This window comes from Anticarsia gemmatalis, chromosome 7 (assembly GCF_050436995.1).
Source record: "Anticarsia gemmatalis isolate Benzon Research Colony breed Stoneville strain chromosome 7, ilAntGemm2 primary, whole genome shotgun sequence".
Lineage (NCBI taxonomy): Eukaryota > Metazoa > Arthropoda > Insecta > Lepidoptera > Erebidae > Anticarsia > Anticarsia gemmatalis.
In genome coordinates this window covers 1,008,390-1,026,116 of record NC_134751.1, presented here as the reverse complement: position 1 = coordinate 1,026,116, position 17,727 = coordinate 1,008,390, and the positions used below count along the sequence as shown (strand labels likewise).

The 17,727-nt window shown below is 37.3% G+C and overlaps 2 protein-coding genes across 2 annotated transcripts; one reads left to right on the top strand and one right to left on the bottom strand.

Moving 5' to 3' along the window:
- Positions 1-413: 413 nt before the first annotated feature.
- LOC142974238 (E3 ubiquitin-protein ligase TM129) lies at positions 414-4,685 on the bottom strand. The gene is made up of 5 exons (XM_076116419.1): positions 4,160-4,685; positions 3,351-3,480; positions 2,451-2,705; positions 1,892-2,013; positions 414-1,580 (listed from the first exon to the last, which is right to left on the bottom strand). Exons 1-5 carry the CDS (start codon positions 4,573-4,575, stop codon positions 1,424-1,426), a joined length of 1,080 nt encoding a protein of 359 aa, XP_075972534.1. The 5' UTR covers positions 4,576-4,685; the 3' UTR covers positions 414-1,423.
- Positions 4,686-4,982: 297 nt separating this feature from the next.
- Positions 4,983-17,511, top strand: betaCOP (coatomer subunit beta). The gene is made up of 20 exons (XM_076116418.1): positions 4,983-5,155; positions 5,523-5,614; positions 6,077-6,306; positions 6,688-6,857; positions 7,212-7,419; positions 7,934-8,071; positions 8,442-8,640; positions 9,080-9,225; positions 9,583-9,723; positions 10,057-10,212; positions 10,664-10,770; positions 11,555-11,742; positions 12,345-12,526; positions 12,967-13,099; positions 13,628-13,774; positions 14,241-14,402; positions 14,753-14,898; positions 15,247-15,336; positions 16,118-16,270; positions 16,819-17,511. The coding sequence occupies exons 2-20, from the start codon at positions 5,524-5,526 to the stop codon at positions 16,918-16,920; spliced, it is 2,889 nt and encodes a 962-aa protein (XP_075972533.1). The 5' UTR covers positions 4,983-5,155; position 5,523; the 3' UTR covers positions 16,921-17,511.
- Positions 17,512-17,727: the final 216 nt, after the last annotated feature.

Below are 17,727 nucleotides of genomic sequence, written 5' to 3'. Positions count from 1 at the left end.
ATTGCTGAGCTTCATTTAGTGGTGGACTATCACTAAGTGAAAATACATCGAGCTTTGTTTATCTACAATTATGTGTAATAGCACGATTGTATTTTATAGAGGGGCCGTTAACAGGAGTCGACTATTGGAAGGTCAATTTAACTTAATATTTTTGTGTGTTTAGAGGTCAGGGATGTGTTTAAATTGACAATTTCCTTGAATGCCGAAGTATGGCACAAGATTTCTAAACCGCGGTATGCAGTATGGAGACATTTCTCTCAATTATCACTAAGTTGTTTATTTAAGGATTGACATTAAAAAAGTAGATTTCCTCACTTGCTTAGTAGAGAACGAGAGTGATAATTGCCATTCTTAACTTGAACCAATAGCTTTAAAAAAAGTTAACAAAAAAAGGGTTTTAAAAACACAGAAAATACATTGAAAACTGTATTTGGTTATTTGTAGCATAATATAACATATTATTACACAGTCAAAATATCAGATTACTTGCAATACAATCGATTATTATGTTACTACATAAAACATCAATGGGAAGGAAATGATTATTCATATGTTGGTTTTAATCCATATAAACGTCTGTTTAATAATTATAATTAATAAACCTATCTAAGTAGTAATAAGTCATGCATAAAATCGACTAAAATGTTAGTCAATTTTTCACATCACTATGTGTATATTTCCTAGTAATTTCTACCACATTAAAAATTAATTGTGTCGATCCTTTTGTGCATTACATAATTTAGTCTCATTACATCTTTATTCAATATAAACTAGACCAAAATACTTACAAAAACATGAAAATGTCCTCCAACTGTTTGATTAAAGATGTAATAAAACTAAATTAGTTTTCTCAAAAGAATCGACATTATTCCATCTCTAGTACAAATATATTTTTATCGATTTTTCGATTCAGTACTAAAATACACGATTATATAAATACATCACTATGTTTTATTACAGACATCGATTACGATTTGATCACATCAAATTCTAGTACATTCAGTTGGTGCCTCTAAAGGCTAAACATTATAATAATTTAATCATATTAATTCTCAGATTTATTTGATTACAGTTGACTACATTTGATTATTATGTCATTACATTGCATCATTAAAATTAAAACCGCGATCTAACGCGCTGAAACTACTGTTAAATAGACAATAATCCATCAACTTCATAATCATTCAAATTATTATCCCACAACACAAAACAATCATCACAGAAATTAACTGAAATAATTCAGCAACATAACAAACATACTAGCACAAAAATCGACTAAAAATCCTTGTCACTGCACTATAGAATTCATTGCACCATTTCGTTTACGTTTTCCGCCGTCACCACTGGATAATCGATTGTGTTAGTCGATTTATCGGACGTAGGCTACAGTGGTGAGGGTGAGGACGACGTAGGGTGGTTTGACTCAGGAGTCACGGTTCCTGATGGCGGGGCTGACGTCCAGGAGACAGAAGGTGGCGCGGCAGACCGGGCACGTGGCGCGGCCTGACAGCCAGTTGGAAGTCGGTCCAGAGGCGCGAGCTGCCCACCAACGACCCATGCATGAGCAGCACCACAGCACACTGGATAAAAAAAAAACATGATTAATAAGTCATAATAAAAGTGCGTCAGAAGATGTTTGATATTTAAGATAATGTAAACAGACATCCTAGTTATTTCCTAAAAATAAAAAAAATATTTACAATTTTTTTGCTAAAACAATGTTTCGAACAATTTACTTGTTACAAATCCAACATTATTGATGGAACTAGTACTATTAACTTAAAATAAATAACGAAATGAGCATATCGCAGCAACAATGTATGATCGCGTTAATTCCCGTGTAATTGTAGATAGTAATCGTGAATATAAAGTTTCAATACTCATGACATACCGGCAGTTACATTGTTGGCACTGCGGGGGTCCGCCCTCGAGGTGCGGGGGCGGCGCGTGGCAGCGCCGGTTGATCTTCACGTCGGCCGGAGCCTGCATGCATCCGATACATAGCTCCGGTTCCTGTATAAAACACATCAATTACAGTACTTTATTTTAACTTTCTTTATTGCAAACGGCTCAGATTTTTACGACAAAAGGCGATGAGTTAGAAATTGAACGCGTTTTTCTACTAGCTGAGCTTGACTAGTTTAGCCTATTTTGTTTGGAACTGAGTTGCATCGAAATACACACGGTACGCTGTTCACAATTATTAAGTGTCATTGTATATGGAGAACGCTGAGCAATGCTATACTCGCGTACCAAACTCAGGGCAACCGGCAAGTATTGATAATATTCCATCAATAAGTGGCAAACCACTTTGCCCGATTTACCAATCGAGTCAAACTTGAATCCACATCATAGTCGTAAATAGGTACTACCACTCGATCCACAAAAGCAATAGCACAAACGAACAAAATAGTCCTATTAGTAAAGATTGAACAATATATTCGACTTACCTGATCAACATAGTGCACGGGATTCTGATTAACATAATGTCTGAACACGTCTACAAATCGTTCAACTAGCGAAGGCAGGAGTGAGATATGTTCTGGCACTCGGATAGGGTGCAACAGTCTCGGCTGTACATCTTGAAGTGCAGTGGTCGACATACGGAATGTGAACCGTTCTATGTCGTCGCGTGTGGGGATCGATTCTATGTTCACGTATTGGATTTCGCCTTCGCCAGATTGTGTTAGGTTGTGACTGTCCGTCTGAAAGAGAATGGTTGTTTTAGAAGTGTATTCTGTACGTCTCAATAAGGGCGTACGGAATGAGCCGCTGCCTTATTGATTTCTATGGTACTGCATCCCATTTACGGTCTATGTGTTTCGATTCCGACGCAGTGGACGCAGCATGAAAGAGAATGATTGTGTCACAAATTTCTACTATTCCTACGTTATTAATGGATTTAATGAATTATTGGTATAAATACTAAATGTTAAGATCAAAGTAATTTGTATAATTAACATACTGAATCTCACCAATACTACAGATTAATTTATAACCTGGATTAACATAAAGGATACTATTTATCTCGAGATCTTTTCACGCGGACGAAGACGCATTAGCCCAATAAGAAAAAACGTGAGTGAAGCCACATAAATAAACCAGTTTTGTAATTTGTCTGCATCATTGAATTCTTACGAAATTTTAAATAATTGCATCAGTTTGTTGCAGCTTATTTCACAATGCCTCATTTCATTTCTTAATTATATTATTTATTAATAATTATTTATTAATAATTATTCTAATTAATACTGTATTATAGGCGGAATTCAGTTTACAGCCAGGATTACTTTTGAAATAAACAAAAATAAGTTAGTTCAAATTATAAGACAAGTAGGTATAATACTTACAGCAGTAGCCACCAATGTGCAGTCACTTTGTTTGACAGCATTAATGGAGTACTGTGACACCTTGATCAGCCATAGCTCTGTGGCCACAAACCTGGTGGTGGCTGTCAGCTGGATGGACACTTTGTCCACACTGAAACAATAGAAAATTACTTGTTAAATCTGATCTGGTGTGCAATATTTAAAAAAAATATTCTCAAATTAGCTGTCTATTTCACAACTAGTACCTATACTAATGTTGATAATAAACAGGAATTGAAAGTTTATTGAGTAAGTAATAATAAAAATACAAATTGTTGTTGTTCATGTGACTCTTGACCTAACAAAATGACGAAGGAATGTGGTTGACATGGTCGTAACTCATTTATATAGTTTACCAACTTTGTATGGAGCTATAGAATAGGATTTTTATTGGGTAAAATAGATAAATGAATTTAATCATTATATAAATTAAGATTTTTCTACTCAGGTTTTATTTTTGTAGCCACAAGGTGATGTGCTGCATAATTATTAAGTTTCCTGCATTATGATCAAGGCTGTTCTCATGATAAAAAAACTATTATGAATACAGTGAATAAGCATAGCAAATATATTCAAATATCCAAATTAATGATGATCTTACAGTAAATATAAAATTTCAGGAATATGAATATTTTTAAATAAACTCAACTACTATTTTACTTTTAAATACACTAATAGATAACAGACAGGATATATTATTATCTACATATTTACTTTCTATAAATGACACCTTCAGGAATAGATAAAACAAAAGAGAAACACACAATCAAAATAGTAATTAGAAGACTTACTTCCTAAATTCGCAGTTGAGATTCCCAGCCACGACTCGCCAGTCACTTCCAGGAGTCACATACGGCAGAAGAGACTTCACCACAGGGTGCTTGATCTGATCGTTTTCCCACCAACACAACAGCCTATAGCACATCAGCAGCGGAATGATCGCCGTGGCAGCCGCTGCAGCAGGCAACCATGGACTCCGCTCTCCACAGCACAGCAAGCACAAAACATACCCCAACGGCAAAGCAGAATGAGTCAAAGCCGTAATAGTCGTCCTTTTCATATGGTACCCCACAAAATTCATATTCTCCGACCCCAGAAAACCCTCAAACAGTTGGGCAATCGTAAAGCCGGCTGCGACAAATTCCGTGGGTGGATGTATAATGCACATCGAGAATAAAATATAAAACAACGTTACTAAGACATCCATCTTTGCCTATTATTGTTTAGCACATTACTTTATCGATTTAAAAGTAAATCTAGTCGTCGAAAATACAAAATATTAGGCGAGCAATTTATTGGACGACGTCAGATGTATAACTGCACAGATTATATAAAGCAAACTTAGTTAATTTGACATTTTAGTATTGATTTTCTCTAGTGTAGGTCAAAGTTGAAAGAGTAGGCGTTAGGCGAGAGCGCAAAGTTCTGGTTCCTTCGGAAAATAACCATTTATTGTGTATAATATAATGCTTTTAAGCTTACTTTTACTAAACAGCAGTGGTTAGCTTATTTTTTAGATTACCACATTTTAATTTTTTTGATTATGATAACTTGTTATTGTAGGTTGTTTAAATCTTTAGTCGATTAGTTATTTCAGTACAAATAGTGCTTCTCTATAACTGTCATGATGACGTTTTGAGTTGTGGATGTGGACACGTATTATTAGTTTTCGATAGTAAATTATTTTACTTTACTCTGAAATTAAATCATTTCTTTATGATAGAGATTAAAAGAGTGATCGTGCACAGTTTGTTTAACCATTAAAGTTTAGATAAAACCGAATCCAGGTTAGTAAATAATGGTATAAGTACACCGACCGGACTCATGTTAATCAAAGTATTTTAGTGTTTTCGTGAATTTCATTGACGATATGCACATATATTGACATCTATTTGTAAAATTAACGAGAGGAAACGATAAGAAAGTCTTTAAAAGCATTACATTTGAAAGAAATCTTCAATTTCAATCAGCAACATAATCCTATTAGTATTGCTCAAGTTTCGAGTCATATGTTTATCTACGTGTCTCTATACATCACTGCAACTAACAACAGCATATCATTGCCTATATTAATCAGAAAGTCATTAAAAACTTCATTCTTTATAGAAAATGGTTTGGTGTTTGGAGTGACTAAATTGTATGGTGTAATTTCAGCATGGCGGGTGTAGAGCAGCCATGCTACACACTGATCAACTTCCCGACCGACTCGGAGCCTCATAATGAGATGCAACTCAAGTTGGATCTTGGTAAGTTAAGAATAATCCACTGTTAAACTTGTATGGAACATGTTAATGTCAATTTAAGTGACTCAGTTCATTTGAGTGATGAAAGTGACATTATAATAACAAAATTGCCTCTTTTTGCTTAGTAGTAGCATTTTCCACTAGAACCTAGGTGTAACAACGTAACTGCCCTAAGAAGCAATGATCCTAATCTAATGTGGAAATACCCTAATTGTGAGCTATAGATAGAGATATGAGTATTTAGTAATGTTAATATTTCATGATATTTACTTACACATGTGCCTAAGAAACTTAATTTTCTCTCAGTTCATCCAATAACCTTGAAGTTACTTATATTACTTGTTATTCTTTCACACATAACTAGTTGCAGGAGACAGTATCTTAATCTTTACCTATGACTGTCCCACTGCTGGTTAAGTATCTTCTCATAGCAGGCTAACATGGATAAAATATTCTTGTCAACAGAAAAAGGTGACACAAAGAAGAAGATAGAAGCTTTAAAGAAGGTGATCAGCATCATTCTCTCTGGTGAGAAGATTCCTGGTTTACTGATGATTATCATCAGATTTGTGCTGCCACTACAAGACCATACTATTAAGAAGTTGTTGCTTATCTTCTGGGAGATTGTGCCGAAGACCACTCCTGATGGCAAGCTGATGCAGGAGATGATCCTTGTCTGTGATGCTTATAGGAAGGTTTGTGGAATTTGGTGAAATCTTTATGATAATCTTAGTAGCAGATTTATAAAGTGTCTATTTATGACACATTGCTCTGAGGTTATTTGCTTTATTTGTCCAGTCTATAACTGTACAATTATATAAATGTTTCAGTCTGTTATGGTTAGGCAATTTAACTACTGGACCAAATTAGATAAGGTTGCCCTAGACTAAAGATGTGGATACATACCGAGAGGAAATAATATGCAACTTTTTTCAAATCAAATATTATATTTTGAAGAAGTAGAATGTTCTAGACCTTTAATCAAAAGTTTGTTATCAAAACAAATGAACAGGAACTGTATGAAGAATAACCTGCACTTACTTAACCTATTTTACTATAATAATCTTATCTTGCAGGATCTCCAACACCCCAATGAGTTCATCCGTGGCTCAACCCTGAGGTTCCTGTGCAAGCTGAAGGAGCCAGAACTGCTGGAGCCCCTGATGCCTGCTATCAGAAACTGTCTGGAGCACAGACACTCATATGTCAGGAGGAATGCTGTGCTTGCTATATTTACTATTTATAGGTAAGTTGTGAATTATAATCACTACAGTAGCTCAATTCTCTACCACTATTGACTACCGACAACCGGCTAGCTAGCTATCGAAAAATGTTGTATGAAAATCTGATCAGCGCCTCTTACGACTTACTTAGTTTCTACGACGCCCGTCCTAGGAACTATTTTGGCAGCACATTTTAAATGTCAAACTTTCGATACCTAGAGAATTGGGCTACAGGATGCATTATTTTGTGTCTGTTTCCATAAAGAACAATGGTTAAGCACAATTCAAAGCTGTAGGGGTTACACGAAAACATTCCTCCTCAAAAAGAACTCAACACTAAACATACCACACTAACTATATTTAACATTTTGTTGTAGAAACTTCGAGTTCCTAATTCCGGACGCGCCAGAACTGGTGGCTAACTTCCTAGAGAGTGAACAGGACATGTCTTGCAAGAGGAACGCGTTCCTCATGCTGCTCCATGCTGATCAGGAGCGAGCACTGTCGTACCTGTCCTCCAGGCTCGATAATGTGCATGGATTCGGAGATATATTGCAGCTTGTTATTGTCGAACTTATTTATAAGGTCAGTTGCAATTAGTTATTTGTTTTATGTTTTTGATCTAAGAAAATCGATGTTTGACTGTCAAGGAGATGAGCTACTTTTTATGTTCGTCTTGTTTTTATCTCAGGATGACAGAGTCCCGGAAGACATTTGGAAGGCGAGCGCGAGGCCAATGCCGACGCGTAGAAGCCCAATTAGACGGCTTTAATATTAAATTAGTTATAATTAATTATAGTTACTTACAATGCACAAGCCTCTGCAAAGCATCCTTATGTCTGCTACACACATGCCGGCGGCAATAGAGGTGTCAATACCCAGTATTACCGCTCGCATGCTAGCAACAAATGACGCTGGCAACGTAACCGCGTAACCCGCGCAACCCGGCACGCCCGTAGGCTATACCACCGGCACTGTGTGTAGGAGCCCTTAGATCCATTTTAAAGCAAAGATGAACAGTTCAATTTTAACTTTTGTGTAAAGAATAGAAAAGGCTATTAGTTGTTTGTTCTGTAATATAATAGTGACGTGTACGCAGGTGTGTCACGCGAACCCCCCGGAGCGCTCGCGCTTCATCCGCACGGTGTACGGGCTGCTCAACGCGCCCAGCGCCGCCGTGCGCTACGAGGCCGCCGGGACCCTCGTCACGCTCTCCAACGCGCCCGCCGCCATCAAGGTGAGTGGCACAGATTAAGTTTATACATAATAATGTCGACTCAGACAGTAGGTATTCAATGGGTCAAAATAATTACTAGCTTACATAGGAACGGTTGTAATTTATTGCTACGTTCTTAAAACAAGAAAATGCAAGTCTATCAGCGATTGAAGTCCTCATAAAAGTTTTTCGAGTAACTGACGAATTCATCAGGACATAACATCTGTTTTGAATCTAAATTATTTGTTTGCCAATATTTCTCACGTGCACAGTTTGTAGGTACGTGCACGTACAATCAAACACAAAGCGTACACCTAGCAATACAAAACAGGTATTTTAGTGTTAAGACAATAATTATGACCAATTTTAGAACACTCATTAATTCTCTCAGGCGGCCGCAGCTTGCTACATCGACCTTATAGTGAAGGAGAGCGATAACAACGTGAAGTTGATAGTGGTGGGTCGTCTGGCGGCTCTCAGAGAGGAGGGGGGCGAGGCCGCCGCCCGGGCGCTGCCGGATCTCGCCATGGACGTGCTGCGAGTGTTGCAGTCCTCTGATCTCGATGTTAGGAAACACACGCTGCAGCTAGGTGAGTTTGTACTAAACTTACTATGTTCAAAAATATTGACAGCAATGTAAAATTTAATTCGGTTTAATGACAGTCGGCAATGTAAATGTTTCGGAGTCGTAACTAATAGTTAAATATTTTTCGTAACATATTAAAAATGTGATCTATAAGCCTATAATGTGACATGCCACGATGTTCGTTTTGCTACGTGCTGTTATACAGGGTATTGTTTTTTGGGTTTTGTGTCGACCAGAAACTATTTTATGAGATCCATGAGTGTTCCTGGTTTGAAATTATTTTGTTTCTTTTCATAGTCGATTCATTCCCAATGGAAGAATTGACTATGAAAAAATCATTCAAGAAGTATAATTTTAAAAACCTTATTTCACTGTATGACCCGGACAACAAACTACAAAACTGCTACTAAACACTAGTTCAATATTCATGTTTTTCCCCTTAGCCCTGGAGCTAGTAAGCTCCCGTCATGCCGAAGAGCTGGTGGCTGTGTTACGTAAAGAAGCCGCGCGGGCACACAGCGCGGACCACGACGATGGACCCAAGTACAGGCAGTTGCTTGTTAGAGCACTGCATAAGGCTACGCTTAAGGTAATCTTAGTATAATATGTTATTTCTTGACCATAGAATTAAATTAAAGGCATAATAATATTTCAAGACTTCTTTACCTTCTGCCTATTATGATCTGTGAATGTGTCTTTAATAACACCACTGCATTTCATCGAATCTTTCGATCGACATTCGGTAACCGTTTGAGTGTTTTAATTTTTTTTATAAACAAGTCAGTCTTCAAATTCTACCAAATGCATCAGCATTCTTTAGGAATATTTACAAACAAATCCACAACACAAAAGAACAACTAGAACAACCGTAAAATTTACATAATTTGCTGAATCTATTTTTGTTCTCATTTAGATGTTTAATATTTATTTTTATTGTTTTTCTTAGTTCCCTGAAGTAGCGGGCAGTGTGGCTCCAGCTCTTCTGGAACTGGTTGGAGACGGCAGCGAAGCTTCAGCGCATGACGTCATGCTGTTCCTCAGATCTGCGCTACATAACTTCCATGATTTAAGAGATCTTATCTATCAGGTAAGTTTGTGTTAAACTGCATACAAATTATTTATCAAGTACATATAAGCATTAGTAAAAAATACTTTTGGCCGAGTTGATTTGGCTAATTGTATTTATAATTCAACATAAAAGAATTCCCTGATACTTAAATCCTAAATCCAAAAAAAATCTTGGTGAGAATTGAACTGCTCTTGTAAAACGTGCACGTAACGTGTACGTATTTTACGTGCGTAAACTACTTTTAAAGTACAACTTATAACATACGACATGAATTCTAAATATCGCTCCAACCTCAAAAAAAATCTTTTCTCGGTAAATTGACCCTTCTAAATGATAATATCTTTTTTTCAGAAACTTCTGGAATCAGTACCAGGTATCCGTGTGGGTAAGATAGCTCGTTCAGCACTGTGGCTGTTAGCGCAGTTCGCCGACACACCGGAGAGAGCCAAAGCCGCGCTTGATGTGCTCGCTAGCGTTATACCTTCACCTACGGGAGATGAGAATAAGGTACAGTATTCTATATTTAAGGCCTCTTTTATCTTGACTTGCCATTATAAATGCGTAAAATTATCGCTTTATTTAAAAAACGGTTACGTAGTAAAAAATATGATTAATTACCATATTATTGTAGCCTCAAAAAATATGTTTCAAGAATTCCTATTTTATGGCTAGTTATACCATTTCTGATTTGTATTTGATAGAGATATTTTCTTTCGCTTTCACTTTATCTCATAGATAGATTATCCGGCGGCTTATTCAGAAGTCGAATGACAAAATTTACTCGACTCACTTGTTTGGCTTGTGTTGATTGGGTTCACGTACACATATTCGGTATTGCCGCCCGGCTAGGCTGATTGATGCCGAACGGAATATGAGTGTAGCAAGCCTATATCTTTATCAATCTACGAATAACACAGAATTCCACTTTGTTAACTAATGTTTATTGTACAATAACTAGGAGGACTCAGAAGCCAGTGCCAAGCCGCAACTGGACACGTCGGCTCCGCGTCAACTCGTCACCAGCGATGGTACTTACGCCTCGCAGTCCGCCTTCAACTTGCCCACGTAAGTTATTACATTGTTTGTGCTGTAGAAAGTTTGCAAGCAGTTCGTGTAATATTTACTTTGTTTGGTAAATTAATCCTATCTTGAATATCACTTTGCGAGATGCAGTTTGGTATTGGCATATTTTAAAAGTTGTTTTAAAAAGCTATATCCATATGGTGCTTATTTGTTCTATATTAACTAGTTTACATTTACACGTTCGTCGAGCGTACACGATCACTGCACTAAATATTTAATATAACATTGTTATTTAAAAAGAGCAAGCCGTGAGTTTCTTGCCGTTTTTTCTCACGAGTAACAGGTTTTCCGAAACAGTGGTAGATAAAAAATACTATGATGATTTCAAATATTTTATTTAAAGATTATTATGAAATAAAGCATGTTTGACTTTGAATAAATAGCGTGCAATTTGAACGCGCATGATTGTATAAAGTCAATGTATCTCTTTAGGAAGCCACGTACCATAATGATTTATCAATTTAAAGAAAAGTCATCTTGGAATACTTTCAAAGTATATGACTGCCTCTGTGGCGCAGTGGTTTAGGTCGCCACGCCGATACCACTGCAATGGGAGGTCGTGGGTTCGATTCCCACACGGAGCAATTATTTGTGCGATCCACAAATAATTGTTTCGGGTCTGGTTGTGCTTTGTGTCCGTTGTTTGTATGTTTGTAAAAGTCCCCGCGACACAAGAGCAATTCTTAGTGCGGGAGTTGTCTTTTATTAAAAATAAAAACAAAAAAAATCATATTATTCATATCATATTGATATCTTCCCTCGCCAGCGTGAGCGTGAGTCCGACGGCGCTGGGCCCGGCGCTGTGGTCGGCGCTGGGCGAGGGCGAGTCCTTCACGGCGGCCTGCGCCTGCTCCGCGCTCTGCAAGCTGGCGCTCAAGCTCACCGACACTAAAGACTCCACGCAAGCTATACACCTGGCCGCCAAGCTACTGGCGCATCATAAGCAGAATACTGGTGAGTTGGTCAAATCAAAATTGATTTTTAACCGGTGTTTGGCATTGGTCGTCAATAAAAGACTTTATTAATTAGTAAATATAATATGGAAATAGTTACAATTATTTGGATGATACGTCATAATGATACATATATCGGTCAAAACTATTTCTTGATTATCGACTCGTTTGAGATAAAATGAAAATTACATTGATGGCACTTTTAAAATTTTGGGACGATTACTTAAATATTAGCCTAGAATTTAGCAATTCAATCTTTAATACGTAGTCGTAATTGATTTATCTTTTTTAATTTAATTTGATGTATATAATATAGACTGCCTCCGTGGCGCAGTGGTTTAGGTCGCAACGCCGCTACTATTGCGTCGGGAGGTCGTGGGTTCGATTCCCACACGGAACAATTATTTGTGCGATCCACTAATAATTGTTTCGCTTCTCTTTGTACTTGTGTCCGTTGTTTGTATGTTTGTAAAAGTCCCCGCGATACAAGAGCTACTCTTAATGCGGGAGTTGTCTCTTTAAAAAAAAATGGTTTGCCCACTATAATAGGTAAAACAATAGTAAACTCTCAAGCAAGCCACTATAGACGTTCTTCTCCTTTAGCAACCAGCAGTACATCTGGCCTGACAGCTGACGACCTAGAACATGGAGCTCTATGTGTGCTGGCGGGAGCCGCGCGGCCTCCCGTAGTACAAGAAGCGTTGTTAGGTGGAGCGTCTGATGCGCTGGCTGCGCTACTGGCACTGCCTGACCGTGCTGCCAACTTACTGGATGACCAGGAGAAGGTACTGTGTCTATCTAATATTGTTAGTTTAGAATACAACTTAAACTTAAATGTATCACATAGACTAATGTAAATAAAAATATACCTTTTAGTATTGGTCGCTTTTGATCTCAAATTTAACACAGCTTTTTTACTGTTGCTCACAAAATCTCGCGTATAATATAATGCTGTTGGGATTTTTGATTTATTATAAAATATTTTGTATAGGGGTTTTTATTTTGATATTGTGCCCATTAAATGACAATAGTCTCATATTGCCTCGGGCAAAAAGATTCCTAAATTTTTCATAACTTTTAAACTCTCGCGTTGCATGTTTAATGTATACTAGAATTCGGGAATTAACGCGAACACGCATTTTACCTTAAAATGCCTACATTTTTGGTTTTAACTTGCATAATCTTGTATAAGTTAAGTCTAAAAGTATGTTCATGATATGGTCAGGAGCGCGACAGCAAGAAGGCGGAGGCCGCGGTGGACGTGGAGGCCGGCATCGTGTTCGCGCAGCTGGCGGGCGCCGGCGCCGCCGCGCAGCACCACGACATGTTCGAGCTGGCGCTCAACAAGGCGCTGCAGGGTATATCACACTCTATCTATGAAGCTATAAAGCTTAAATCAAAATCAAATCATTTATTCATTTAGGTCAAATGCTGACACTTATGATAGTCAACAATACAGAGAGTGAATTTACCACCAGTTCCGAAAATAGGGCCAACGAGAAGAACTGGCAAGAAACTCCTGGCCACTCTTTTTAATCGCCAATTTGTCTGGTATAAATCATTGTTGATGTAAAAAATTTAATGAGACTTTTGTTTCAAGGAAAACTGTAAAATTTCTTATGATCCTTAACCCCTATTTCACCATTCCTAAATGAGTTAGCATAGAGTATCGGTAAGCTCATCATTTGAAGTTCTGTCAGTTGTTTTCATACATTTGCTGGCAGCTTGTAACAACCTCTAAAACTTTAAACATAAAACTATTGATATGATTTAACAATGTTATTCTGGTCCTTTTGAGTATCCCTATGTTTCACATACAACTAAATAAAAAACGTATTTTTTGTGATTGATTGTTAAGCTAAATATCAATGTATTTTTTGTCATAGGTCGCAGTACCGGTGTGTCGGAGGAGCGCGGCAAGTTGTCCAAGGTGACGCAACTGACCGGGTTCTCCGACCCCGTGTATGCGGAGGCGATAGTCGCCGTCAACCAGTACGACATCGTGTTGGATGTACTCGTTGTTAATCAGACAGGTATGGCATTCATATATATTATTATGTGTATTTGTTAACTGTTGTAAATGGATGGAGAATATAATTACGTATACTTTCGTATACGTACTGATATTATTATGCGTGCACCTCGATATTAAATTTTTATTGTGATTATTTTAAATGAATGCGACACGTGATATAAGGGAATAGGTGAGCGTAATAATAATAAAAAATCACTCTTTAGATAAAAAATAATAATAGACGTTAATAAGATATCGAAATATGACTAACTTTACTTATAGTATACTTTATCAAATCTTATAAAGCGCAGGCCTGTAGCTCACTGACACTTCGACCATTGTTGATCTTTTGTGCCACCCCCTACATCATTCCCCGTGCTGCGGGATAATGCAAAACTATGGGAAAACATGAATATCGCATATCTACTAAATGTAAATATATTTACAAAAAATTACATCAAATTAACAAACTTTATCTTTTCCAGATGACACTCTACAGAACTGCACGGTAGAACTAGCGACTTTAGGTGACTTGCGGCTGGTAGAACGTCCCGCGGGCGTAGTGCTCGCGCCTAGAGATTATGCTACTATCAAGGCGCATGTCAAAGTCGCTTCCACTGAGAATGGCATTATCTTTGGAAATATTGGTAAGTGTTATAAGTAAAAAAATATAGTGCTTGTGTAATCAATTGTTAATTTTTAATTTAATGACGGACGCTAACATTAGTAATTTTAGACACTTTAGCCGTAATGCTTAAAAAATCTATAAATCTCCCTATAGGCCTATATGTATAATCCCTATAAGTATTTTAGAAGCCTCGCCAAAATGGGTCCATTTGTTTCGCAGGTATAGGTACTAGAGTACATAGATATTTATTTTTTAAATAATTATTTTGTTATTACAATAAGACTGCTAGGAAAAAAATAGGAAAGAATAAGACTTTATGTTTTCCGGTTCTTTGAATAAATTATGTTAATTATTTGCATGTGTGTGCAGTGTACGAGGTGTCCGGGGCGTCGATGGACCGCGGCGTGGTGGTGCTGAACGACATCCACATCGACATCGTGGACTACATCCAGCCCGCGCTCTGCAGCGACGCAGACTTCCGACAGATGTGGGCCGAGTTCGAGTGGGAGAACAAGGTAAATATTATCACAAAATCTATACTAATATTATAAAGCTGAAGAGTTTGTTTGTTTGTTGGTTTCAAATCGGACCAGTAGTTCCTGAGATTGGTTCAACAGCTAATTCTTTCAGTGATAGATAGCCCATTTATCGAGGAAGGCTATAGGCTATATATCATCACGCCACGACCAATACCAGAGTACCAGTAAAAAATGTTACAAAAACGGGGAAAATTATGATCCATTTTCTTTTGTGTGACGCAAGCGAAGTTGCACGGGTCAGTACTAGTAACGAATAATTTGACTGTAACTGTTCACTTACGGCTATGTTTCTAACTAATACATGTGCTACTTTTTATGAAACAGGTGTCTGTGAACACAAACATCACGGATCTGCGCGAGTACTTACAACATCTCCTAGCTTCAACTAATATGAAGTGTCTCACGCCAGAGAAGGTAAGATTTAAATAAATAAAGTATATAATAGTTAACGTGTTATTCGTACGTCTAGCGGACATAATAGTTTGACAATAAGAGAAGTTCAAACCGCAGAGACGACACCTTTGATTTACAATGACGATACCCGACAGAAATGCCGGTTATAGTTTACCATAGCTGTCTGCGAAGTTATAACTTTAGTGTATGTCGTAAGGTCCTATTCGAGTTAACTTTAGTTTTAAGTCAATCCTGAGCGATAGGCCCTGATTAAGAGCAAGTTGCGTGCACGCATTTCCATACATATCCGTAAACTTGATAAGAATGACAACATACTCAACAGTCAACGGTAACCAAAGTCGGCAGTGTGCGTAGGGGAAAAAAATCGTTTTTGAAAAATGTATACTGTTGTAGTCTGTACTTATAAATATTATATAAAAAAAATCGTGTTAGTTATACTATTTATAACTCGAGAACGGCTGAACCAATTTGGCTTAAAATTGGTGGAGAGGTTACTTAGAACGGGACGGACATAGGATACTTTTTAACCCGTCCGACCGCGCCTCTATCTGGAGGAAAAACAGAACCTGGAGACAGCAACACCAAGTAGTCATGATCTCCTGGCAGGTGTGGATCCATATTCTGACAACAACGGTTGAAAGCTTAGGTTGAAAGAAAATTAGTGGAGAGGTAGTGTATCCGCGCGAACAGAGCTGCGCGGGTCAGCTAGTTAGTATCTAAATATGCGTTAAGTAGGAGTATTATCAATAGAGCATGTCAGTGTGTAAATCCGTGTGTGCAGGCGCTGTCGGGGCAGTGCGGGTTCATGGCGGCCAACCTGTACGCGCGCTCCATCTTCGGCGAGGACGCGCTGGCCAACCTCAGCATCGAGACGCCGCTGCACAAGCCTAACTCGCCCGTCATCGGACACGTGCGCATACGCGCCAAGAGCCAGGTGAAAACAACTGTTCTATTTAATATGCATTTCTTAGCTGTACATTGACGACCTTTTCTTAGGCTTTCCTTCTTGTGACACTGACGTCGGCCGCATTCGTACATCGAGCGTAAGTATATACATACACAATGTTCTATGGACGCTGCACAGCGGCGCTAACGTGTGCTGGAAATTTTTCCACATAATATGACGACATTGCACTCGACCAATTCGATTTGTAGAAGAAATAAATTTTAAGTTATATTAGACTAATTTAATGTTTAATACAGTTAATATCAGTGTTATTCGGATTTTGTATGCATTGCAGAAATTTTTCAGGATGTAAAAATTACCATATCAAGAGCATTCTTACATAAATTCTAAATTTTAAATGAATTTCCATATTATTGACATTTATTGACATGTGTGTTTGATCTGTACCTGCGTACCCGTTTTACATTTACTTCCGCACAATTACTTAAAGCGTTATAAGATTTAATTATTACTTAAACGCTTCTTAAATAAATCAGCTTCCAATATCTATACTTACTTTCTAATATTTATTTCAGGGTATGGCATTATCCCTCGGCGATAAAATCAACATGATGCACAAAACGCCCCAGCAGAAGCCGTCTACGACGCCGCCAGCGAACCCCATACCCGCCGCGTAAGGTTAACACATAACCAGACTAGGTAACAACTGCACTTATATGATAATTATGTACTTTGTTTCTATAACTAGTTTAATGTGTCGAATAAAATGAGTTCTGATTAATTGAGACAATTCTTCCTACATTTTTATCTAACGTAGTAAAAAAAGTATAACCGTGACACATATAAATTTTCATAAACAATATAACTGTTTATTGAAAGCGCAGTATTTCAGTTATCATTTTAACCGACTTCAAATAAGTAGGAGATTCTATGTTCCACCGTATGCAAACATACAAACAGCAATCGCTATATCAAATCGATTTTTGAATTATGCATTATCGATGCTATTCGATCCATTCCCTTCGCCATCGATTATTTATCGATTGCAATAAATCGATTATCCAAATTCGTCTCTCGTTTGTGCTATGACTCGTTATAGTTAGTTATTTAATATAAAAAAATCTTCCATTTTCTTTTTAATTTTGGGGTAAAATTCCTGTGTCATTTATCGTGTAGTTGTTATTTAGTGTAGTATTATAATTATTTAGTTATAATAACATTTACTATTATAAATTTATTGTATGATTGAATATATCATTAATTATGTATTACTGTATTTTATTTCCATACTCCATATCTTATGATTATTAGTATCGCCTGTTGGTTTTTTACAGCTATTTGCCCGCGGAAATTTTCACCCGCTTCTGAGTGGAATTTCCGAAAATGAATATTGTTAACATTTTGAGGTGTATCTCAAAATCAGTGTTTGAAAAATCCACTTGAATTTTAATTCTTGTAGCGTCTTATTTGAATTTTAAATGAGA